This window comes from Mustela lutreola, chromosome 12 (assembly GCF_030435805.1).
Source record: "Mustela lutreola isolate mMusLut2 chromosome 12, mMusLut2.pri, whole genome shotgun sequence".
Classification (NCBI taxonomy): Eukaryota; Metazoa; Chordata; class Mammalia; order Carnivora; family Mustelidae; genus Mustela; species Mustela lutreola.
The window spans coordinates 72,123,323-72,150,218 of record NC_081301.1 but is presented as its reverse complement, the minus strand read 5'-3'; the positions used below and the strand labels follow the sequence as shown (position 1 = coordinate 72,150,218).

At 44.2% G+C, this 26,896-nt stretch overlaps 1 protein-coding gene and 1 long non-coding RNA gene across 9 annotated transcripts in view; one reads left to right on the top strand and one right to left on the bottom strand.

The window, feature by feature from the left end:
* The window catches only part of DAPK1 (death associated protein kinase 1), a 172,312-nt gene extending 167,752 nt beyond the window's left edge, over positions 1 to 4,560 (top strand). For all 8 annotated transcript variants that reach the window (XM_059142493.1, XM_059142490.1, XM_059142491.1 and 5 more), the window contains exons 26-27: positions 2,035 to 3,263; positions 3,736 to 4,560. In XM_059142493.1, coding sequence (XP_058998476.1) covers positions 2,035 to 3,263; positions 3,736 to 3,886 — 1,380 coding nt within the window. In that variant the 3' untranslated portion in view covers positions 3,887 to 4,560. The remainder of the gene's footprint in view (positions 1 to 2,034; positions 3,264 to 3,735) is intronic.
* A 53-nt stretch (positions 4,561 to 4,613) lies between these two features.
* Positions 4,614 to 9,346, bottom strand: LOC131812674 (uncharacterized). The gene is made up of 4 exons (XR_009346436.1): positions 9,217 to 9,346; positions 7,324 to 7,547; positions 7,055 to 7,218; positions 4,614 to 4,893 (listed from the first exon to the last, which is right to left on the bottom strand). It is a non-coding gene; the product is annotated as an uncharacterized LOC131812674 (long non-coding RNA).
* Positions 9,347 to 26,896: the final 17,550 nt, after the last annotated feature.

Sequence of the window (26,896 nt, the reverse complement as noted above, 5' to 3'; positions counted from 1 at the left end):
TTGTTCATTCTCCTTGCCCTTGAGACTTTAAGTGAGTAAGTGAAGCTCTGATAGTAGGAGTAAGGGAGGGGAATCTGTCAGGTGCCCCCGCTCTGCTTGGCCACCAGCCCCTCCCCCAAGCTGTTACTGCCCACTGGTAAGGAAGCTCTTAGGCACATGTCACCGGTTGTCCTGATGCCTTTTTCTGGACCCCTCACTGCACGAAGTTGTCTGTCCCCTTAGTCTGCTCCCGTGTGGCCAGTGTCTCAATCTTCCCTGACCCTGAGGTCCCACCAAATGCCTTAACAAGCAATAGATCTGCTTTACCCTCCCAGAATTGTCATTTTAGCGATCATTTGGATCGGACTCGTGGGCAGAGGGGTTCTCAAAGCTGTAACTGCAGTGTAGACTAGAAGGTGGTCCTGGTACCAACAGTCAGGAGCCTCCGCCTCCACGTGAGGAGGGAACCTGCTCTGGGTTCAGAGGGAGGAGGGGAGGGAGGTGCAGCGCAGAGCACAGCTGCCTCTGGGTGTTGTCCCTTTTCTCTCTCACAGACTTCTGCTTTTTCAAAAAACACAGGTGACAGGTAAGGCTCCAAGTCCTGTGCAGCCTCGTTCCTCCCTCCTCCTCTCTAGCACCACTGCCTGCCGGCATCGCTTTCCAGACCTTTTTTTCTGTGTGTGTTAAAATTTTACATGATGGGACGCCTGGGTGGCTCAGTTGGTTAAGCAGCTGCCTTCGGCTCAGGTCATGATCCCAGCATCCTGGGATCGAGTCCCACATCGGGCTCCTTGCTCAGCAGGGAGCCTGCTTCTCCCTCTGCCTCTGCCTGCCATTCTGTCTGCCTGTGCTTGCTCTCTCCCCCTATCTCTCTCTGATAAATAAATAAAATCTTTAAAAAAAAAAAAATTTTACATGATGAAATAATGTAACAACTGGAATCTTTTTCCTGAAAAATTTTAAGCCTTCAGGGAAGTGCAAGAAGAGCTCAGTCATCATCTGCTTCACACTTAACCAAATGTTTACTCCATTGGCGCTGTGTCTCCTCTCTCTCTCTCTCTTCTATTTATTTGCTTATTTGTTTTGAAAATATGACATTTCACCCCTAAATAATTGAGCTTGTAGCCCCTCCGCTGTGGGGTATCCTCCCACTGGTACAAGGTGGAGGAGGGACCGTAAAGTAGCTCCCAAAATGAGACCAAAAAAACGAAGCAGGCAACTCCTTATAGTTTACAGTTTTATTCGGCGGGACTTACGAGCAGGGGAGATGGAGTGGGCAATGACCCACTTGTGCTGTTTAGTCTCCACAAAGTCTGGGCTGTTGTCTACAGATTTTGTAGACAGGGTCCGTGTGCCACTCACGGACTTTTAACATCGAATTAGATCTCATGGCACCACCTGCATGTCAGGAAAGGGAGACACTTTATTCTCTTCAACAAATTTACCAAGGGCCAAAGCAAGCTTCCTACCCTCCTGGCCTTGGTGGGGGTTTCTCAGGTTCCTATGTTAATCTCCAAGAGCCCCCTGGGCCACGGAGGGCGTCAGCAAGTGACCGTGAACAAGACAGAGGACTAAGGATGGAGTCACCCGGATTACCACAATTTAATTAATTGTGTTCCAGAAACATAGCATGGATATAATGCTACTATTGAATATATAGTCCCCATTTGAGTGTTTGCCACTCATCCCAGTCATTTCTGTCATAGCTGTTTGCATTCATTCGTGTGTTCATTTGAGAATGTAGAATCCAGTCAAAATTTTCTCACTGCATTTGTCTGCCATCTCTCTCTCTTTTCTTTTTGCCTTTCGTTCATTGCATTGACCTTTTTTTTTTTTAACTGTCCAAGGTAATCTTTTCATTCCCTCGCAGAACCTTCTCAAGCTGGTGTTTTGGGTCGCTGTTGGATTTCCGAGATCTGTCCCCATGAATGCCCTGGGTCAGTTTTTGCAACATGTGCTTAGAGTTTATCATTGTTCGGGTCCCCTAGCGCTCTGAACTGGTGCCTCTGGCCATCTTGGTCCCCACGTGTGACCTCCTGTTGTCCCTTCCGGCAGATCAACATTATGCAGAGCGAAACGGTGCAGGACGTGTTACTCCTGGACCCCCGCTGGCTCTGCACCAACGTGCTGGGGAAGCTGCTGTCCGTGGAGACCCCACGGGCCCTGCACCACTACCGGGGCCGCTACACCGTGGAGGACGTCCAGCGGCTGGTGCCTGACAGTGACGTGGAGGAGCTGCTGCAGATCCTGGACGCCATGGACATCTGTGCCCGCGACCTGAGCAGCGGGACCATGGTGGACATCCCCGCCCTGATCAAGACGGACAACCTCCACCGGTCCTGGACAGACGAGGAGGACGAGGGGCGGGTCTACGGTGGCGTGCGCATCGTCCCCGTGGAGTACCTCACCCCCTTCCCGTGCGGCATCTTTCACAAGGTCCAGGTGAACCTGTGCCGGTGGATCCACCAGCAGAGCGCGGAGGGAGATGCAGACATCCGCCTGTGGGTAAACGGCTGCAAGATCGCCAACCGCGGGGCTGAGCTGCTGGTGCTTCTGGTCAACCACGGCCAGGGCATCGAGGTGCAGGTACGCGGGCTGGAGACGGAAAAGATAAAGTGCTGCCTCCTGCTGGACTCCGTGTGCAGCACCATGGAGAACGTCATGGCCACCACGCTCCCTGGGCTGCTGACGGTGAAGCATTACCTGAGCCCCCAGCAGCTGCGGGAGCACCACGAACCCGTCATGATCTACCAGCCGCGGGACTTCTTCCGGGCGCAGACCCTGAAGGAGACCTCGCTGACGAACACCATGGGGGGCTATAAGGAGAGCTTCAGCAGCATCATGTGCTTTGGCTGTCATGACGTGTACTCACAGGCCAGCCTCGGGATGGACATCCATGCCTCGGATCTGAACCTCCTGACCCGGAGGAAGCTCTGTCGTCTCCTGGACCCACCCGATCCCATGGGGAAGGACTGGTGCCTTCTCGCCATGAACTTGGGTCTCCCCGACCTTGTGGCGAAGTACAACACCAACAACGGGGCTCCCAAGGAGTTTCTCCCCAGCCCGGTCCATGCCCTGCTCCAGGAATGGACCTCCTACCCCGAGAGCACGGTGGGCATCCTCATGTCCAAACTGCGGGAGCTGGGGCGTCGGGACGCAGCAGACTTTCTACTGAAGGCGTCCTCTGTGTTCAAGATCAACCTCGACGGCAATGGCCAGGAGGCCTATGACTCGAGCTGCAACAGCGGCACGTCTTACAACTCCATTAGCTCCGTCGTGTCCCGGTGAGGGCAGCCTTGGGCTTGGGCGGGGTCTCTTTGGACTGCAAAACAGGGGGACGCGGCCCCTCTTTCCCATCTAGAAATTCAGGGTGCATCCCCCCCATGCCCACATATGGAAGGATGCCACCCTCCCCCCTGTTTTACCAGTCTCTCTGCCACTGTGTCCCTCCCACTCACACACTCCACTGTGTGTGGATGGTCTTTCTCGTTTCAGAGCAGACCGTGCATCCCCTTGTCCTCTGGCCGTTTGAGAAACATCCCTCCTCTCTGTGTTCTGGATCCATCTCACCTCCAGCATCTTGCTCCTTGCTGATAATTTTACTGGAATTCCTCACTTTCAATGAAATTTTTTAAACTATGGATTATCCTTTAAAGAAAAACACACACACACACACACATTTATCCAAAATGTGTATTTCTTCTCCTCTTGTCCCTGTTAGACCACGTCCTCAGCTTATCTCTTTGGTATTTGTAGGAAGGACTCCCATGCACGGACTCCCACTGTATCCCTCATAAACAGACAACATGTGAGTGCCTTTGCAGAAGAGGGTGTGTCTGAGAGCAGCCGGGTCAGCCAGGAGCTGTCGCCAGGAGATGCCCCCTCTCTGTCCCTTGCTGTCTGCTGATCACCGCTGGAGGTGCTGCGTTCTGAGCTGGTTTGTCCCCCAGTAGTTTTTGTGTTTCACTTGGCAAGGAAAGGGGAGGAAGGAACCCTCTTCTGGAGTCATTTCACGACCGGCGCTGTTTCCACGGGAAGACGTGTCTTTGTTGCTCTTGTTTAAATGTCGACGTGCAGGTCCACACGGCACCTGCCCACGGTCCCCCTGCCTCATTCCCGCACATCTCAGGTAGAAGGTGACACAGCTGCAGGTGAGGAAGGCCTGTGGGAGAACTCAGAAGGCCCCTGCCCCATGGTGTGTGGCAGTCCGTTGTCATCAGTGCGCAGCGGACAGTTTTCACATCTAGCTTCTGGTTCCGTAACCTTGTGTACTTGAAGTCCAACAAGATGAAGGAAGTCAGTTTCCTTGCAGTGATTTTAAGTTGTGATGGAGTTTTAAGTTGATATGAGGGAATGTGTCCTAATTCTTCTGTCCTGGGAAGCATGTAATTTTAATGTTCCATTCCATGTGTGTATATGTGTATATATATATAAATATGCAGTATGTATATACATATATATGAATACAGGTATTTTTACTTAATCTATACAAGGTAGTAAAAAGATGTTGGTTTCTCACTTCTGTTCTCTTTTTTTTCTTTTCCCTTTTTTTTTAATATAAATAAACTATTGCTTGTTGCATTCGATTGTTGGTCTTTCATTCAAAAGGGATCCTTTATCTCTGTTTTATTTTCACCCCGCGGTACCCACAGAGCAGACAAACCACACTGAAGTCCATAAAGCCATGAACCTGAACCCCCGTATGGACACACCCAACTTATTTGGGGGGCGTTGTGACTAAAATTGGGAAACGTACAGGGAGATGGGAAGAGCCCAGAAGGTTTTCACGTTTGTTCTCACTCAAAGAGGGGAGACCCTTCCATTGTTCTTGCCTGACCCAAACACAGGAGGAATCCTGGAGTCCTGGAGTGGGCACTCGGAGAGATTGGTCTGTACACACGTGCGGGGAACGGCCTGCAGGAGGGAGAGAAAACCCACCACACATTACCCTTCATGAACAATCACACCCGACACTGCGCAGGGCATCAGAGGTCAGGACAGATTTGGGAAGAATCTGGAGAGGCCCTTCCTGTTCCTGCTCGAGTTCTAACCCAGCTCAGAATTCTGTCCCCAGACCCTTCACAGACTGCAAATGGAAACAGAAAAAAGAAACTCTTGGGGCCAAATGTCACAGAATTAATAAAAAATCCAATTTAGAAATGCAACGGTACCAAAACCATCGTAGGACCCTGGCCAGCTTGAGACAGTACCTTCCTGTGGTCGTCTCATGAATATGTCTGTGTTCCCGCCACGTGGGGTTAACACTTCTAGGATTTCACAAGTGTGCTCAAGGGTTGGGGGACTTATGTCCAAGCACTGATTCCAAAAAGGATTCCCTTTTCTTTTTCAAAGGTAAGTATTTTTGGCTTTTTATACCTGTTCTTGATAATCCAATATTTTTTGTTCTCTGATTCTGTCCTTCAAAGACATAACCAACCACCAGAACGCCCTGATTCAGGCGTTCACTGCTGTACTTCGGATCATAATAAATGCTTGGAGAGTAAAATTCAGTGCTGGCGTGAGGTTTTTCATGTGACATATGATAGTAACCCAGCCTATCAACTACGATAAGGGAGATATTTCAATTTTCAGTGAAATGGTCTAAGTCCAAATATGATTAAAAGCTAGACCTTTTTGGTCCCTGGGTGGCTCAGTTAGTTGAGCGACTGCCTGCAGCTCAGGTCATGATCCCAGAGTCCTGGGATCAAGTCCCACATCAGGCTCCCGGCTCCTCGGGGAGTCTGCTTCTCCCTCTGATCTCTCCCTCTCATGCTCTCTCTCTCTCTCACTCTCAAATAAATAAAATCTTTAAAAAAGAAAAATGCTAGATCTTTTTGGGCTAGGTAAGAGACTTTGGCCCTCATCTAACACCCGCAAATACACGAAGTGGCCCCATCTCTTTTCTAAATAACAGATCATGAACCAGAAAAGACCACTCATGGGAACCCACCTTGAGGGTGTCAGCCTAAAGAAACACCACAGATCACAAAATTACTTGAATCAAGCTGCTCTTTACAGTTTCAAGTGAAATCCTATGAAAAATTTCAAAATTCTAATAACTTCAAAAGGGTATAGTAAATTAAGTATATTGGTCAAATTATATAGCCTTTTAAATATATTTATGAAGTGATGAACATGAGGATGTGTTTCCAGTCATTACAAATGGAAACATTCAGCACAAATATTACATGTACAGAATGAATAATTGTATAAACCAACACCCCACAAAATTCTACATGAAATTTGACATGACTCAGTCTTGTGCATGATGGTGACTTTTCCATTTTTTGCCTAAATGTCTCCATAGACAAATGCTTATGTTGGTTCCAGAACCAAAAGGAATCCAGGCTTGGATTGAAGCTGCAGAGACAGGTCCCACAGCAGCCACTGCCTTCAGAAGTCTGTATGCCATCTTAGGGACTACCCAGAACCCAGTTACACTGGCAGCAGAATTTTCTGGACTGTATTTGCAGGATTGGAGCTTTCAAAATAGAGACTTCATTACTTGATTACTGATCCACCTCCTGGGGAACATGAGATCAAGACAGTTTGCAGGTACAACGGCTACAATCTAAATTGTGACTATGAAATACAGTTTTTTTCTCTGCACGTGTTCAAGTTTATAACAAGATAATGTGCTCCATTTACCCATAAACAATGTGGGTAGGATTCCTGTGAGTCCAGGCCTCTGTTGTTCTGAACATACTGGAAGGGATAACTGATCAGATGACCACTGTAGTCATCACTGCCTTCAGCCCGAGAGCAGGTTCTGCTTACTCAGTGACACTAGATAGCCAGTTTTCTGGAACATTAGTCCTTCGAGAGCTCCAGTTGCACTAAAAGCCCAACAAGAAGCACAGGACCCTGGAACCAAATTAAAAAGCTCTCAGGCTACAGAACCAATAGCAAGAGCTATTAGCTCTCTTGGCTACAGAACCAAGAGCAAGAGCAGCTCCCACATCTGAAACTCTTTTGAAACACCATGACCTGTCCATTGTTTCTCAGCCGAACACAGCAAGGACACGGATTTCTTTTACCTTTACTCTTGAGCGGCAGCTGCTGAGTACTGGCTCACCTGATCTTTCACGGGTTTACGGAGCCTTTCTCTCTTCAGTCGACAGATGAGGAGGTCTCAGCAGATGAGGGGGTCTCAGCAGAGAGAGGGGCTTGGCACACATTCGCCTCCTCACGCTTCTGTATCTGAAGGCCAATCATTATGGGCCTGAATTCTTCATTGGTCTTTAAGGAAAAGAAAGTGGAATGTTGAAAATTGAGATTATTTTGGCAAAGCACTGAGGAGGGGACATTGAACATGAAACATTCAGCAACCCAAGCCACACTCACCAGGTCACCAAAGGCATTCACTGCCGTCTCAAAGCTGTGTTTTCGTTGGGTGTACTCCTGGTTGTGCTGTTCAATCACTTTCTGATTCTTCTCCCACACTGTTCTCCTCCATCCTTCTTCGTTCCCACAGAACAGATTTATTAGCACTGTTCCAGGATGGGAAGCCTCTGGGTTTGGGGAGAATCTAGAGTGGACTGGCAGTCCCCAAACACTGGCCCAGGTCCCTGGAGAGAAAGGGGGCACAAGAAGAGGTGTCGGGGGAAGGCACAGTGTTCCGTCACTCTCCTCTTCTGTCTCCAGTAGGCACAGATTCTTCTTCCCTCTCTAGTCTTTGTCAAAGCCAACAGAAACGTTTTATTTCCAGAAAAATACGGTTTCATAAAACGAGGAAAAACAGAATGTCGAAACTGCTTCTTCCTCCCCATTCTCTGTGTTATGGATTATTATGTTCCTCAGTATCGAATATGCTTTTCTTGACATTTAATTTAAAATGTTTAAGAAAGATGCTATTTTAAGCCAAAAAGTGTTCATCAGGAAACCATGAATTTGCCTTCTGAAAATCATTTTTGTTCTCCTTAGGAACATGATTCCACAGGTCTAGACAGTGGGTCACAGCTCCTTTTCTGGATTTCCTTTCTGATAAGCTCCTGTGGGTCAGAGCTCTGCTCTGTTTGTCTCTATTTTTTACCCTGGAGCTTCCCGTTCAACTGGGTCTCCTTATAGAGCACATCAGCTTGAGGTGCGGAAGGTTAGGCCAGGAGCCCAATGGTGCTGGCATGTCTGCCCAGAGCCCCCTGAGCTGACAGAAGGGTCTGCCCTGACCCAACCCAGGCCTTTCAGGCACAATTCCCCATTTGGCAAACCTCAGCAAGCTTCCCAAGGACATGGAGCTGGTGCTCACGGAGCCTTCTTAGCGGCGAGACTCAGTTCTGCTGACATATGACAGCATGTGTTGGTTTGCCTTATTTTGTGTACATAAGGGTTCTTGCTAGCGAGATCTTGGAGGCCAGAAAGCCACAAAAATTGGTTGGCACGATTCCAGCATTGAAAAGCTGTTAGACAGCCCATCCCCTCCAGAAGTCTCCCATAATAAGGTAAGTTGGCCATGGAACAGGTTACATGGAAACTAGGTCACTCACCAGCATCAAGAAAACTTTCCTGCCACTAGGTATCCTATGAACAGCACACGGTCCCCAACCCTGTGGCACCTCCCTTTTGAATATTACTTGGGCTCCTAGAAACCCAAAGGCTTAGCAGGGTAAGTATACAGTCACGGGCAATACCTACTGTACACTGCTTATTTAAGTCTAACAATTGTAATTCCAGAACACAGAGATAGCTAGGAAGATGGAAAAGAAGAATTAAAAAAGAACCTAGAATTACAGTGTCCATTAGGAGGAAACTTCCAGTTAGATAGGATTGTTCCTTTAAGAACCACAGTCAGGGTTCCTGATCCAAATCTACTGAATGGGTTGCCTACTTTAGTTCATATGTAGAAGCCTCCAAAAGCCTTCAAGATTCCAAAGTAGTCACATGGAAAGGTTCATGACTAAAGGCTACTGGACAGTTAGAAACACAAAGGATGCTTGAGACCAAAGCCTGTAAGACTGACTTGTCTCTTACGCCTCCCCCATCCTCCTTCCCCTGAGTGCTCTCTCTAATACTTGCCCACCTCAGGGGCCTTTTCCCCTGAGGAGACACTTTTCTTTCCACAGGAAACCACCTGAGGTGACAGGTGATCCTCCCAAGATGGCTGTCATCCTTGGGCAAGGACTGAACTGAGGGCTGCAGTAAAACAGTTCTTCAACCTGGGCAGGGTCCCCAGAGTTTCTTTCATCTTTAAATCAATCCTCCTATGTCCAGGCGAGAGAGGGAAATAAATATTAACATTACCTCTTCCTTTCCAAGTCCAGACCCGCTGGTTATGGATCCTTTTCTCCTGGAATTACTATTTCCTCTTGTCCCTCTGGTTCTGCATTCTAAGAACCTGGCTTGGCTTTCCACCTGCCTCGGCTCTCTCTTGAGCTCGCTTTGGGAGTGGCTCTAGATCTTGTAAAGATAGTACTATTTACACCTTTAAAGAAGTCTTTTAGGTCCATGATGTTGTATAATATTCCCGAGTGTTACTGTCTTTCTTCGCTAAGATCTGATAATATAGTTTTTAAAATTTTAGTAACTAAAGAATAAAAAAATTGGCCAAATTAAAAGCTGATATTTAGACTCTGACAGAATTTTTTAGTTTTCACTTTTTTTCTTTTTTTAAAATTTTTATACCTTTTTTGTTAAGCAAAATTTACTCAGAGGAAAACTTCCTCACAGGTGGATGGGTGCATCAGTCCTTCAATATTATTAAAGCTAGAAGTCTGTTCTTTGAGAAACTAAACAGGTGTACTTGTTTTACAAATGTAATCTTTACAGGACAGAAGGTCTGGTTCCAAAAACAATTCAAAGAACACCAGTAATTTTTACCATTCCCCAAGCCGCCTCCCTTATTTATCTCAAAAGGCATAGAAGTATTATAAAAGTCCTCACCCAAAGAGATAAGAAAGTCCTTCAAGAAAGTGCTTGCATTTTTTTCCTGTGCCTTCAAAATATAAACATTCAGTGTTCTACTCATTTTCTGCAGGAACTCCTTCACAATGCAGATTCCAGGAAGGTCAGTCTTACCAAGCAAACAAGGAAGCCAAGGCCATTTAAAACTTGATTTGCTTCAACAAATACAAATATTAAGTGTCTTCCTCAGAAGTACTAAAACCAAAAATTTTTTTCCTTCTATATGAATAACCTTAACTTATTCCATCCACCAAAACATAGATCCAAACTTAAACCTTGGATTTTTTTTTAAGATTTTATTTTTTAAGTAATCTCTGTACCCAACAATGGGCTCGAGTTAACAACCCAAGATCAAGAACCACATGCTTTACTGACTGAGCCAGCAAAACTACTGAGTTTTGTACCAATTTCATGACAGTAATTTTACAATAGAAGCTCTACTCTCTGCAACTTTCTGTATGTTCATGGGCATCTATAGATATTGTAAATGCTTCCACCTTCAAATGGCACTGCCAACATGAATTTGTGAAGACCTCCATTTAGCTGGTTTGAAAGCAAGTGACAGTGACAGTAGGTGTTAAGCAAAAGGTAGAAATTAACACAAGGGCTTTTCAAGTTCACACAATCTAGAAAATTATTTGGTATAAATACTACTTTAAGGTTGATGGTTTAGCTAACACAAACACATCTTTAGAGTTATCAACAGTAAATATAAAGACTTTCATCCTACCTGAGTTTATCAGCCAAATAAGTTGTTATCATTTATAAGAGCTACCATCAGTTTAAAAGCTATAATAACTTGGGATAAAATTGACTTTGTCTAATGCTTAGTAAGGTTTCTGTAAGTAACCTGTACATAATTGCTAATACAAGTAGATTAAATATCAAGTTTTGGAGTAAACTTTTTAATTGTGTAGGGGCCAAGGGCAAGCTGCCCCAAGATGGACCACTCTGGTGTAAAAATTGTTTTTGAGTTAAAAGCAACCAAAACCCAGCTTATTCAGGAAAAATTCTTTTCCTCTCCCTCATCTGCCTCCCTTAGGAGGAAGAGGGCATTAACAGATTCCTCCTTATAAGGAATTCCTTATTCCTCCTTACCTGCACAACACAGCAACCTTTGCTTTCCAAATACCTATTCTCACTGCCCGCTAACAGTCTCCTTCCTCTTTATATCCCCAGTTCTGATCTTTTACCTTACCTCTGGATGTCCTGTGAGCCCTCTGTTGCCTGTCTGTCTTTAGAATTTATGGATTTGTATATGTGTGAAACAAAATTTGATTTTCTCCTGTAAATCTGCCTTGGATCAATTAGATTCTTAGTCCAACCTGAAGGACCTTAAAGGACAGAGGAAATTCTTCCTCCTGGAAAATAACAAAATTTGGAGATCTAAGTGGCTTTACAAAATGCATTATGAATCAGGCAGTGCCCCATGGAGCAGGTAGACAGGTGTTCCAAGGAGATGTTCCACATGGACGGTTTCTATAAAAGGTTTTATAGAAGAAGGTGGTGGCCAGGTAGCTAATAAGCCAAATAAATAAATAAATAAATAAATTTTTTTAAAAAAAGGACTGTTCTTGGCAATGCTTCTTTATAGGGGAAAAATCAAGGTTCCACCTCACCTCTTTGAGGGATGGAGAAGACCCAAGTGGCAGACTCATTGGACCAGTTTGAAAACTTCCTAGCTGACAGGTTAATGTTACCTTTGTGGGATAGGTTGAAACTGCAATTAGGTGCAATTCTGCCTCAGGCAAAGACATTTGAAAATCATGGCAAAAGGTCCCTCCCCCAGAAGATCACCAAGAACATCCAGCCAAGGCCAAGTTCACCAATAAATGAGAACTGCAGAACTGCAGAGCTAGGGGAATGCAGCATGTAGAATTCATGGTTTTTTCCCCATGATTCTTTAGTCTTTCAAAGTTAAAAATTTTTTTTTCTTAATCTACTTTTAAAAAATTTTCCTATTTCCTATATTAACCTTTTTAAACTATTTTATCTTATTAATACCTTATTTTAAAATCTTTTAAAAAATTTTTGTTATAGTTATATTCTATCCCTCATTCTATTTAACCTTATTTTTTGTATAAATATAGGTTTTTCTTAAAAATTTTGAGATACAGTTTCTCTTAACAGATCAAAATACACCCTAAATTTAGCATCTGGCTTTGTCTAGTCTCCAGTCTGATCACACTCTTTCTTCCTTTTTTTCTTTTTTCAGCCAACTTCTTATCTTATCAACTCCTTTTTTAGAATCTTTTAAAATTTTCATCTTTATAGTCATATTCCATCCCTTCATCATGTTTACCCTTATTTTGTGTGTGTGTGTGTGTGTGTGTGTGTGTGTGTGTATATAAAGTATTTCTTTCTTTAAAATGTTGGGAGGCAGTTTCTTCTAACAGACCAAAATATACCTCAAATCAATTGTTGGCTCTGTTCTATTCACCAGTCTTATATGTATGTATGTATGTTTGTGTATAAATATATATATATATATTTTTTTTCTTTTCCTCCTTTCTTCTCCCCCTGGTTTCAGGGCTCTTCCAATTTGGCTACTATATATTTTGGGGGGGTCATTTCTACCCTTTTAGTATTTTATTCTCTCATTCATCTATTCTTATCTGGATAAAATGACAAAGAAAAACTCACCTAAAAAAAGAACAAGATGCTTTATAAAATAGAATGTTAGTGAATGCTGATTCCCCCCTCTAAAGGACAAGTTTCTAGAACCCAGTATTTCAGCATCAGCTCACTGGCAATGATTAGGAAGAATTGAGTAGAGAAAATCAAGCAGGATTATTACAACTTTGGCAAAAAAATAATTTAAATGTATATTTCTTTCATGGAGGACAGTGGCAATGTTTTATAAGTCAGAAATTTGGAAGTCAAGGCATTTTGTAAAACAGTCTTACACTCTCATAGATGAGGAAATTTTGGTTAAAATATGATTTTTTCATATTCTCATTCAAACAATGTTCATTTAAAATTATTTCTATAAAGCTAGTTATGCATCAATACTATAGTAGAAGGTAATGTATGATGATAATAAAAAGGAGTCATATGCTGTACTCAAGTTTATAATATGGCACCAATGTTAATTTCCTACTTTGACAATGTACTAGTTATTTGAGATGTTACTGTTGAGGAAAGCTGCATGAAGGGTACAGGGGAACTCTGTACCATCGTTGCAACTGTTTGTAAAACAAACAATTTTAAAATTAAAAGGAATTTAAACTAAAAAAAAAAAAAGAGAGAGAGAGAGAGAGGGAACATGAGGCAGTAATGATGGCTAGGGACCTAATCAATATGGACATTAGTAAGATGTCAGAACTAGAGTTCAGAATGGTGATTATCAGAATGATGATTATCAAGGTGCTAGTTGAGTTCAAAAAAAGCCTGGAAGATACTAGAGAATCTCTTTCTGGAAAAATAAAATCCCTTTCTGGGGAAATAAAAGAACTAAAATCTAACCAAGTTGAAATTAAAAAAAAAAAAAACTATTAATGAGGTGCAATAAAAAATGGAGCCTGTTACTGCTAGGATAAATGAGTGATCTAGAAGACCAGCTGATAGAAAATAAAGAAGCTGAGCAAAGGAGAAACAAACAACTACTGGACACAAGGGGAGAATTCAAGATGTAAGTGATACCTTAAGATAAAACAATATTAGAATAATTGGGACCCCAGAATAAGAAGAAATAGAAAGGGGGGGGCAGAAGGTATATTGGAGCAAATTATATCAGAGAATTTCCTTAATTTGGGGAAAGGAACAAGCATCAAAATCCAGGAGGCACAGAGAATCCGCCTCAAAATTAATAAAAATATGTTCACACCCTATCATCTAACAGTAAAACTTACAAGTCTCAGTGACAAAGAGACTTGTCTCTTTGTCAGGTCTGTAACATACAACAGTAGAAATACTAGATTGGCAGCAGACCTATCCACAGAGACCTGGCAGGCCAGAAAAGAGTGGCATGATATATTCAGAGCACTAAATGAGGAAAATATGCAGCCAAGAATACTGTATCCACCTAGGCTGTCATTGAAAATAGAAGGAGAGATAGAAAGCTTCCAGGACAAACAAAAACTAAAAGAATTTTTAGGAAACATTAAAAGGGATCCTCTAAGCAAAGAGAGAATCTTAAAGTAGTAGACCAGAAAGGAACAGAGACAATACACAGTAACAGTCACCTTACAGGCAATACAATGGCACTAAATTCATATCTTTCAATAGTTACCCAGAATGTAAATGGCCTAAATGCCCCAATCAAAAGACACAGGGTATCAGAATGGATTAAAAAAAAAAAAAGACCCATAGATATGCTGTCTACCAGAAACTCATTATAGACCCAAAGACACCTCCAGATTTAAATGAGGTGGGGTGGAAAACAATTTACCATCCTAGTGGACATCAAAAGAAAGCTGGGGTGGCAATCCTTATATCAGATAAACTAGATTTTTAAGCCAAAGACTATGATAAGAGATGAGGAAGGATACTATATCATACTTAAAGGGTCTGTCCAACAAGAAGATCTAACAATTTTAAATATCTATGCCCCTAACATGGGAGCAGCCAATTATATAAACTAATTAATAACAAAATCAAAGAAACACATCAACAATACTATAATAAGAGTAGGGGAATTTAACACCTCCTTCACCAAAATGGACAGATCATCTAAGCAAAAGATCAACAGGGAAATAAAGGCATTAAATGACACACTGGACCAGATGGACATCACAGATATACTCAGAACATCCCGTCCCCAAACAACAGAATACACATTCTTTTCTAGTGCACATGGAACATTCTCCAGAATAGATCACAACCTGGGTCATAATTCAGGTCTCAACTGGTACCAAAACTGGGGTCATTCCCTGCATATTTCAGACCACAATGCTTTGAAACTAGAACTCAATCACAAAAGGAAAGTTGGAAAGAACTCAAATACATGGAGGCTAAAGAGCATCCTACTAAAGAATAAATGGATTAACCAGGAAATTAAATAAGAATTTAAACAGTTCATGGAAACAAATGAAAAAGAAAACACAACAGTCAAAATCTTTGGGACACAGCAAAGGCAGTCCTGAGAAGAAAGTATACAAGCAATACAAGCCTTTCTCAAGAAATAAGAAAGGTCTCAAACACACAACCTAATCCCACACTTAAAGGAGCTGGGAAAAGAACAACAAAGAAAGCCTAAACAGCAGAAGAAGAGAAATCATAAGGATCAGAGCAGACATCAATGAAATAGAAACCAAAATAATAGTAGAACAAATCAATGAAACTGGGAGCTCGTTCTTTGAAAGAATTAATAAGATTGATAAGCCCCAGCCAGACATATCAAAAAGAAAAGAGAAAGGACCCAAATTAATAAAATCATGAATGAAAGCAGAGAGGTCACAACCAACACCAAAGAAATACAAACAATTATAAGAACATATTAAGAGCAATTATACAACAGCAAATTTGACAATCTGGAAGAAATGGATGCATGCCTAGAGACATATAAACTACCAAAACTGAGACAGGAAGAAACAGAAAACCTCAACAGACCCATAACCAGTAAGGAGATTGAAGCAGTCATAAAAAATCTCCCAAAAAACATGAGCCCAGGGCCGGATGGCTTCCCAGGGGACTTCTACAAAACATTTAGAGAAGAATTAATACCTATTCTCCTGAAATTGTTCCCAAAAATAGAAATGGAAGGAACACTTCCAAACTCATTTTATGAGGCCAGCATTACCTTGATCTCAAAATCAGACAAAGACCCCATCAAAAGGAGAATTACAGACCAATATCCTTGATGAACACAGATGCAAAAACTCTCACCAAAATACTAGCCCAAAAGATCCAACAGTACATTAAAAGGATTATTCACCGCAACCAATTGGGATTTATTACTGGGCTGCAAAGTTGGTTCAACATCCGCAAGTGAATCAGTGTGATACGAAACATTAATAAAAGAAAGAACAAGAACCATATGATACTCTCAATAGATGCCGAAAAACCATTTGACAAAGTACAGGATCCTTTCTTGATCAAAACTCTTCACAGTGTAGGCATAGAGAGTACATACCTCAATATCATCAAAGCCATCTATGAAAAACCCACAGCAAATACCATTCTCGATTAGGAAAAACAGAATTTTCCCCCTAAGTTCAGGAACATGGCCCAGATGTTCACTATCACCACTGCTATTCAACATAATACTAGAAGTCCTAGCCACAGCAATCAGACAACAGAAAGAAAGAAAAGGCATCCAAATCAGTAAAGAAGAAGTCAAACTTTCACTCTTTGCTGATGATAATACTTTATGTGGAAAAGCCAAAAGACACCACTTCGAAACTGCTTGAACTCATACAGGAATTCAGCAAAGTAGCAAGATATAAAATCAATGCACAGAAATCAGTTGCATTTCTCTACAACAACAGCAAGACAGAAGAAAGAGAAATTAGGGAGTTGATTTCATTTACAATTGTACCCCAAACCATAAGATACCTAGGAATAAACCTAACCAAACAGGCAAAAAATATGTACTCAGAAAACGATAAAGTATCCATGAAAGAAATTGAGGAACACACAAAGAAATGGAAAAACATTTCATGCTCATGGATTAGAAGAACAAATATTGTGAAAATGTCTATGCTACCTAGAACAATCTACACATTTAATGCGATTCCTATCAAAATACCATCAACTTTTTAAAAAATCAATTTCTTTCAAAGAAATGGAAAAAATAATCCAAAATTTATGTGGAATCAGAAATAACCCTGAGTAGCCAGAGGAATGTTGACAAAGAAAACCAAAGTTGGCAGCATCACAATTCCAGACTTCAAGCTCTATTACAAAGCTGTAATCATCAAGACAATTTGATACTGGCACAAAAACAGACCATAGATATGAACAGAATAGAGAGCCCAGAAATAGACCCTCAACTCTATGGTCAACTAATTTTCAACAAAGCAGGAAAGAATGCCCAATGGAAAAAAAGACAGTCTTTTCAATAAATGATGTTGGGAAAATTGGACAGCCACATGCAGAAGAATGAAATCGAACAATTTCCTTACACTACACACAAAAGTAGATTCAAAACTGATGAAAGACCTCAATGTGAGACAGGAATCCATCAAAATCCAAGAGGATAACACAGGCAGCAACCTCTTCAACCTCAGCCACAGCAACTTCTTCCTAGCAAGATTGCCAAAGACAAGGGAAACAAGGGCAGAAATGAACTATTGGGACCTCACCAAGATCAGAAGCTTTTGCACAGCAAAGAAAACAGTCAACAAAACCAAAAGACAATGGACTAGGTGGGAGAAGAGATTCAAAAATGACATATCAAATAAAGGACTAGTATCCAAAATCTATGAAGAACTTTTCAAACTCAACACCCAAAGAAAAAATAATCCAATCAAGAAATGGGCAGAGGACATGAACAGACATTTCTGCAAAGACATTCAGATGGCCAACAGACACCTGAAAAAGTGCTCCACATCACTCAGCATCAGGGAAATACAAATAAAAACCACAGTGAGATACTACCTTACACCAGTCAGAATGGCTAAAATTAACAAGTCAGGAAAAGACAGATGTTGGCGAGGATGTGGAGAAAGGGGAACCCTCCTACACTGTTGGTGGGAATGCAAGCTGGTGCATCCACTCTGGAAAACAGCATAGAAGTTCCTTAAAAAGTTGAAAATAGAGCTACCCTATGACCCAACAATGGCATTACTGGGTATTTATCCTAAAGATACGAAGGGCATGTACATCCCAAAGTTTACAGCAGCAATGTCCACAATAGCCAAACTATGGAAAGAGCCCAGCTCTCCATCAACGGATGAATGGATAAAGAAGATGTGGTGTATATATACAATGGAATACTATACAGCCATCAAAAAAACCCCAAATCTTGTCATTTGCAACGATGTGGATGGAACCAGAGGGTATTATGCTAAGTGAAATAAATCTATCAGAGAAAGACACTTATCATATAATCTCTCTGATATGAGGAATTTGAGAGGCAGAGTGGGGGCTGATGGGGAGGTAAAGAGGGAAAAAATGAAACGCGATGACACTGGGGAGGGAAACAAGCCATAAAAGACTCTTGATCTCAGGAAACAAACTGAGGGTTGCTGGGGTTGGGGAGGGAGAGGGTGGCTGGGAGATGGACATTGGGGAGGGTATGTGCTATGGTGAGTGCTGTGAATTGTGTAAGACTGAGAATTCACAGACCTGTACCCCTGGGGCAAATAATACATTATATGTTAATAATAAAAAAAAAGATATATCACTGAAGATTTGTCAGAATTGTCAGACAACACAGAAAAACAACAGAACATGTGACAAGGCCTTGAGGGCTAGGGAAGGCCAAGCACCTGAGGTTATAGGACTAGCAGAGAAGGACAGAAGATTAGGGTTCAGGGGTAGGGGGGGTTGCTTGGTGAGGGGAGACTTTATCAGATGCCAAAAGGGGTCCTGTAGCCACCTCCAGACCTGTGCCATGTATAATGCAAGGGGAGTGATACTTAATGAAAATCTTAGTGTTCTTTCCTTATTCATGTTCCTTTTCTAGGGACTTGTCCCCTCTACAGTGAGAAACTTCCTGGTCTTAAAGAAGATTAGAATTTTAAAAGCAAAGGAAAGAGTCACCGTTCAGCATTTAACATAGCAAATAGAATTCCCGAGTCCACAAGGGTCCTGAGGCCAAGCTTTGAAGAGAGAAGATAAGTTTTCCTAATCTCAGGGACCAACCTGAAAACTTCCCATAAGGTCACTGTCATCAAGGAATGAAGAGTCCATCTCCTGTAGAGTGGGAGGAAGAGAGAAGATCTCCCTAACCCTGGGAGAGGAGTACCATTTCTCAAAAGGTGAGGGCTGTAGCCTGCTTGCACTCAAGGTGTGCAAGGCTGCTCTAGAGAGGTGGGCTCTGGAAGATGCCCAGGCACAGCTTTAGCAAGGAGGGGAGCAGGTCACAGATTGTGGGATGGCCAAGGGCCACAAACATAGACTGTTCATAAGACCTCTGGACTCTTGCACAGCCATGGGGAGCAGCAGAGACTCCTGAAGAATGCAAGAGACTAGATTTAGCAGGGTGGCTCCTAGTTAGACTTTTTTTTTTTTTTTTCAGTCAGACTTATTTTAAGAAGAAGAAAGGGATATGATAGTTCTAGGCAGTGTGGACAATAATTATAGTTATAATCATGGCTGCATCTGAAAGGACTAGGTCCCAGAAGTGGAAAGAAATGCAGAGGGTTGCTGAAAACTGAAGAACTGAGGTTTATGGTTTCTCCTTAGGCTCATCCTTCGGTACTAGTGGACTCAATACTCAGCCACTGACACTGATGTAGGTTGAGGAACAAAAAAAGAAAATACTACCGTCTGTCAAATGGGTTAGGACATTTTTTTTATATGTCAACCTTGTGCGCTCAGCTTCGGATTCCTGCATCCTGGCCAGGGAACACCGTCCCCGTCCCCCATTCTCCTCTATGTGAGTTGTGCGCATTCCTGTGCCAAAGCAGAACTGTTCTCAGTTGATGCCCCATGATTTGCATAGTCAAGTGCTCGGTGAACTCAGAGGAATCCAGGGAGGTGGGCACAAATCCAATCCAGGCTGTGCCAAATACTGTTACTGTAACAGTCAGGGCTTGCTGTCAGTGATCACCTGAACAGGAGAGCCCGGTCGGCCCTAGGAGCACAGGGCTTTGGTTGAAGGCAGGTGAGATGTGACCCCACAACCCCCCCTCCAGGCACCCTGGGGCAGTGTATATAGTGCACAAGGGTTTGCAAGGACCAGATAGGAAATTTGCTGCTGCAGGTAAGATACACAGCCCGCTCCACCCCTGCTTGCTCAGAGCTCATGATCCAGACAAGTGAGGCAGCAGAAGATCCTGGGTGGCTGGTCACACTCCCACAACAGTCCCAGGGAGCTGGACACGCCTCGTTCTCCCACCAGTCTCCCAGGTGGTCAGCACTGCCCTCCTGAGACCACCCTCCACCATTGTGCCCAACTCGTTTCTTACTCTTTTTCCAGGAGGGGGCAAGACAGTTTCCCACACTCACTTGCTCCCTGGAAAGCAAGCTGAATTCCATTTCACTATGGTACAATACAGATAACAAAACTGATCATTTTAACCACGTTCATTTAGTGCCTTCACATTGCTGTGAAACCCTTACTACCTTTATCTCCAGAACGTTCCTCATCTCCAACTGAGCTCTGTCCCCATGAAGCACAAATTCCCCACTCCTCCCAGTCCCTCAAATTCAACGTGAAGAGGATGATATTTTTGGAAAGTTTATGTTCATTTTTTATTGACCTTTTTTTAAAAAGATTTTATGTATGTATTTGACAGACAGAGATCACAAGTAGGCAGAGAGGCAGGCAGAGAGAGAGGGGAAACAGGCTCCCCGCTGAGCAGAGAGCCCGATGCGGGGCTCAATCCCAGAACCCCAAGACCATGACCCGAGCTGAAGGCAGAGGCTCAACCCACTGAGCCACCCAGGCGCCCCTTTTATTGACCTTCTTATATGCAACCCGCCCTTGATTCATCCAGAAGCATCCATTGCCTTGGGAAGTATCAGGTGTAGTAAAGTACAAGAGTCAAATGTTCAGGATTTAAGTTGAAAAATCAGATTCTGGAGCTCCTGGCTTTCAATAAATATTCAGGCTTTGTAAAGAGACACATGGTCTTTCCAAATGCCAGTAACTCCTGGGAAGCTGGGTGGACACCTAGGACATCCTGGCTCACAATCACCTGTCTTCCCTGTGCTGGTCTTCAGGAGAGGAAGGAATCCACAAGCAGCATCATAACAGTATTAACACAAGTTTACATGGCCACTGTGGACTAGGAATCCAGGTTTCCATGTAACCTGGAGACCAGACAGGATGGGAAGTTCACGTTCAAGTGTCAGCACACTTAGGAATTAAAGCCTGCTCTTCCCATTCTCTGTCCCTGCGTCTGCTGAAGCAGAGACCCGCTGACCCCTGTGTTTCATGACAGGACCATGGTCTGACTCCAGCTTTCCACCTAACGCTGAGATCTGTGACCGTGTTTCCCAAGCATCCAGAATCACGGTGCTTCCCAAAGCGACCCCCTGCCTGTTTCCGGAACATGGGTGAGTTTTGTAGTGCCAGGGGACGGAATCCCATATTTCATGGGAAGGGGTCTGTGCAGCTTGTCCCCCACTCCTATACACAGAACAGAGCAAAATCTTCCGGACAAACAAAATAGTAATAGCTTAAATCCACGCTGCCCACACTGAACTAGTTATTACTCAACTGAAATGGAAAATAAGGATCAATGGATAATCTTTTTCTAAGATTCAACTATTCAGTTGAAATAATGTCCATTATTCTAAGACTCAAACCTTCCTAATTTTCTTTTTTTTTTTTAACTTTCTTTCTGTCTTTTTTTCTTTCTTTTTTTCTCTCCTTTCTTTTTAGGATTTTGGGAGGCATTATAAAAAATTATTTAAAATTTTTTTGGTATGACTGGTGATAGTGTTGAGCAGTTTTTGGTGTTTCTAAGTGGCCTTACTTTGCAAAATAAAGTGTCAGTCCCCCATGTTCTTCAAGAAATTTTAATATTCCATGAACATCCCAAAGAGCGGGAACCACTGGCACACAGTAAGGCTCTCCGGGTTCAGGTATCAGTAAAATGAAAAGCTACTTTTCACGGATAACAGCTTTCTGCTGCAGCCTTTGGGGGCAGAGACTATGAAATTTATTTTTATTTCTTACCTTCAGCATAATATTCTTGCCGAAATGATGAATGAAAACGTAATCAAGCTTTTATTCCATTTTCCTCTGCTTTATGGAGGGAGAAATTCAATGCCCCCAGGAGAAAGCAATTAGATAAAGCCACAAATCAGAACATTGCACAAGATAACCTGTTTTGCATGTTTTCCCTGGGGCTCAGTGTTCTCTAAACGAGAGAATTTTTAGTGGGGTCCTCACTATTGACAGCGTGTGTTGATGGATAAGGTCCCCCAGTAGTTTCCCAGGGCCAAGGTAGGCAGGGCTGGACAGCTGGTTCCCAGGCATGGGGATGTGAGGATGCTGAAGAAGTGGGAGCCTCAGCCGGGACCCAGGGGAGCCTCACACAAAGAAAAGCCCAGAGCCCTAATAACACTGCATCTCCGTGAGCAGCCTGCAACGGAACTCAGACCCTCAGAGCAGGCAAAGAAGGACATCAAAACTGACTAATGAGTGTTTTAAATTCAATGAGCATTTTTTTTCTTTTATTTTATTTAGTTACTTAACAGAGTAGAGGCTGGCAGAGTAGCAGGCAGATGGAGAGGGAGAAGCAGGCTCCCCTCTGAGCAAGGAGCCCAACATGGGGCTCGATCCCAGGACCCTGGGATCATGACCTGAGCCGAAGGCAGTTGCATAACCAACTGAGCCACCCAGGAGCTCTTCAGTGAGCATTTTTAAAAAAGATTTTATTTATTTATTATTTATTTACGAGAGAGAGAACTAGAACAAATAATCCTAAAATTTCTATGGAATCACAAAAGATCCTGAACAGCCAAAGCAATCTTGAGAAAGACCAAAGCTGGAGGCATCACAGTCCCAGATTTCAAAGTATGACATAAACGTATAATAATAACAACAATATAGCACTGGCTCAGAAACAGTTACATAAGTCAGTGAAACGGAATACAAAGCCCAGGAACAAATCTCCACTTAGAAGATCAGTCAATCTTGGACAAAGAAGGCAAATATATACAATGGGGAGAAGACAGTCTCTTCAATAAGCTGCGTCAGGAAAATCAGACAACTACATGCAGAGGAAGGAAACTGCACCTTGTTCTTACACCATATACAAAAATATGCTCCAAGTAGATTAAAGACCTATATATGAGATATGAAACCATAAAACTCCTAAAAGAAAAAGGCACAGGGCAAACACTTCCATTGTATCAAATTGCCCCCAAAGCCAAGGGCATTGTCTGAGCCCTAGTGCGGCCTGGCACGGAAGGACCTTGGTTTGCTGATTTCCAGCACAGAGACAGAGTCCCTGGCCGGGAGGGCCACTCCGCTCTGTTCGTCTCCCTGACTGTGGGAAACGGGCCCCCATGGTTGAATCGGTCAGGGTCAAGGCTGCGGGCCAGGAGAGCAGGTCTTCAGGGCCAGAGAATCCTTTATCTCCTGAAACACACACATATGCATGCACATTTATACACAACACACACATCTACACACCATGACAGAAACATATGTGTATATACACACAGAAACATACGTGTATATATACTTATACATATGTGCACACAGTTACATATGTGTGCACATGACGCACTCATGCACACACACGCACACACATTTTCACAGTATACCCATATATGTGTACATTCGTGACACGCACACACACACACACACACACACTGCCTTACAGTAGAAATACTTAGCACTGAAGAAAACGGGCCCCCAGGTATGGGCAGATGGCATGACACAGCCTGAATTGTTAATAATTTGATAGTATGATTTTGTCTAAATCTCTTAAACCCTTTGTTTCCAGACCCCAAAGATTGAGGTTGAAGCAAACCATCTGTATTTTAGTTGTAAATTTTAGTTGTAAAATTCTGATTTCAAGGGGACAAGCATGTCATGACCAAGGGCTGGCCTCAGTCCCTGCTCTGTGCCCCTGTACAGGAGCCCCACAGGCTGGAGTCACAGCCTTGGGCCCTCGGCCAGGCCCCCCTCACCAAACACCAGCCCCCAGGGTGAGAGCACACTCTGCTGTCGATCCTTGTGGAACTTCTTTCCTGCCCCTCCTCCTCACGCCCACACTCTACTTCATCCTTTCAGAGCAGAGACGTGGCCCTGGGAGTGAGTCACCACCAACCGGCCTCTGAGGCAGGGCCTTCTGGGAAGATCAGCGGCTGTCCCCTGGGGCATGTCTGGCTCTGCCCCACGCACATTTCCAGGGGTGCCATGAGAGGAGGCTGCATAACCCTTAAAATAGCCTTTAAAATCCCTCCTCCAGGTGTTCAGCTGGGACCTGTGCCCTGTCCCCTTCCTGGCCCACGTCTGGAAGCTGCTGAGTCCTGGGCCCGAGGGGCTTGAGGCTTCAGCCTCTCAGCAGCAAGTGACTTTTCATTGCAAAGATAAAGTCAGACCTCACCCTCAGGTGGTTGCCCAGAGCACAGTTACAGTCTCTGGAAAGAGCCCGCAGCAGCCCATTTTTCAGGTGTCTGTGGGCTTGAGCCTCATGACTGGCCTGAGGGAGCAGGTACACTGTCACCTGTCTCTGTGTCCCTGTTACGAGCACCGGGGGCTGGCATCCACACTGGGTCCTCAGAGAGTATCTGAAGATAATGGATCAGATAACCCCACTCCTAATACACGGTTTGGCCTGATCCTGTCCTTGAGGCTCCGAAGTTCTGACAAGACTATGGTGCCATTCCATATATGGATCCAAACTGGGGGGAGGGGAACGAACAGCCTACAAAAGAGAGAAGAGACCATCAAAATTCTTACCTCTTTTCCCTATGATAACAACAGCTATCAAAATCTTCTGAGCAGCAATCTATTCTTTTTTTTTTTTTTTTTTTTTTTTCTCTCAGGCCTTTCTGGGAACCCTTTGCAAGCTTTTCTATTACTTGGAAATTTGGGGGTTTGGGGTTTATGGATTTTTTTACTTTGTTTTCGAGAAATTGTGGTAAGAGAGACATAGCACAAGATGGCTGATTTAAGCCACGTTTCCTGCACAGTGCACACACGCCCAGCGCTGGTCACTGTCCCCACCATCCGTCCCCACAGCACTTCCATCTTCCAAAACCGAACTGCCATTTTACTCCCGAGGAAGGCTTTCCTCTCCCGCTCTCAGACCTCCCCGTGTTCCTCTGGTTTACAGCCTGACTGCCATCAGCGGCCGGTTGTGGGGGAACAGCCAGGCCGGGCCTTGCCTCTGGACTGGCTTCTCCAGGGTCACAGCAGAAGGGCGTAGGGGCCAAGCATGGCTGCCCAAAAAGGTGCCTCTTTGGCACATTGATGATGATAAATAAAAGTCACTCAGGAGACACTAAGACTCGAGGCCCTCCGCTGTCCCCCTGAGAGCAGGAAACAGCTCTCCCTGTGGAAGGGGCCCTCCCTGTGCCCAGACACAGATATTCTCGTCACCAGAAACGGGAGATTCAGAGCCCAGGAGGCTGGGTAGACAACCCTGTTCCTTGTTCCACATTTCCCTCCCAGGCCACTTCCATGCAGAATTCCTTCCTGAGTGAAGCTCCCGGAGTTTGGTTTTCCTGGTCCTGTCAATTCCCTACAGATCTGCTGTCTGTCTAAAAAGTATGAAAACTGTAGCCTCAGTCCCTTCCGTAGGCCTCTTCTCGTTATGGGGCCTCAATGTGTACATAAGAGAATTTTGGTTTTCTCTCCCATTAATCTGCCTCATGTCAAGTTAATTCTTAGTCCAGCTGGAAGACCTTGAGGGTAGGGCAGAATTTTCCCTTCCCTTCAGGGTTCAGTAAGACCATGGGGGCTCAGGACATGGAGGGGACGAACCATTTCCTCATATCAAGGAATCCTGTAGTTGTAATTATATCCCTCTCTTCAAACTGTCCACCAGAATGTCTACCCACAACTCCTTTTTCAAGGTGGGGAATCCAGGTTTCTGAACCGAGCAGAACTCCCACATGACCTCCAGCACATTCCACAGAGGCTTTGGGCCCTGGGAAGCTCCTCTCCATATGGACACCTCGGGCCACAGAGGGCAGCCCAGGAGGGGGCTTTGTACCAAGGGCAGTGCCGCCCAGAGGGGGTGAGGAGCCTGTCCCAGGGTCCTTCACCATGACACTAAGAAAAAGGTCCCACTAGACTTGTCTTTGTAGCTCCCGGGACCTTGCACTGACGGAGTCTCACTGTGGCCCCAGGAGGTGACCCATGTTCTGGTTTCTTCCCTCCTGCAGGAGGCGGAGCCGGCTGCGCAGTCAGACTTTGCCAGACACTTCCAGCCTTGTCTGAGTTCATGCACTGAAGCCTCCCTGGGATGCCCCCATGGCCTTGGCCTTTCCCAGGAAGGGGCAGTGAGCTCCGTGGTCCTGAAGCCCTTCAGATTTGGGTTGTCATGGTTCCCATTATGGCTGCAACACTCCAGGAGCCCAGGTGGCCCACATCCTTCTGAGCATGCGCCAAGCCCGGCACCTGCATCAAAGACAAGTATAGACGCTTGCGGTCCTTTGCTCTTCTTTGCCCCGCATCCTCCCTCTGCCCCTTTCCCCTGTAAACAGAACTCCTTCTTGGGAGGAAAGACTACTTCCCTAATCTCGCCCCAGGCTTCCCAGGCCAGGCAGTCAGGGAGCTCCATCTCTCCTCCTTCCACATTTTATGCAGGGCGGCTCCATGATTCCCTTGGGCATCCCTGTGAATTTTGCCCATGACTCTGCCCTTCTGTTAATGTCCCCACCTGGACCTTGACTGATGCAGACAAAGCAGGTACCACTCTGGTACTCGAGACTGTTTTAACTTGAGTGCAAAACCCTTGTGACGGCTGCAGGCTGTGGAATTCAACAATGCTGAATCCCACAGTGAGAAAGTTGTCCCTGTTGGAGGCAAGAATTCCTGTCCCTTCCCAGGCCCTTCTAGCCAGATGAAGAATCCAACTGGAGTTAGGACCAATTACTAGGAAAAAATCTAATTTAACAGCGGATATATGAGGAATCCACACAGACGTGGGAATCCAAAGAGAGGCAAAATGAGGCACCTATGTCATTCTGAACTAATGAGAAGGGGGTAGGGGCATGGGACTACAGAGGAAGGAATGCAATTTACAGGAAGATGAAAAGTGTAAACGCTTGGTAAACAAATATTGGCTGGGCCACTCAGAAACAATGGGACCAAGATAGGACTTTGATCAAAGTGTCCTTGCAAGTTTCTTTCTGTCCATCACACCTAGTTCACATCGTAAGGTAGTTTTCTTCAGTATCAGCTCTCTTCCTGGAGCAGGTCCTCTGTCTAAATTCTCTTTAAGGGGTTGAGGGAGAAGTAAGGGGGTTTTCCTGAATTGGCTGGGTTTTGATTGCG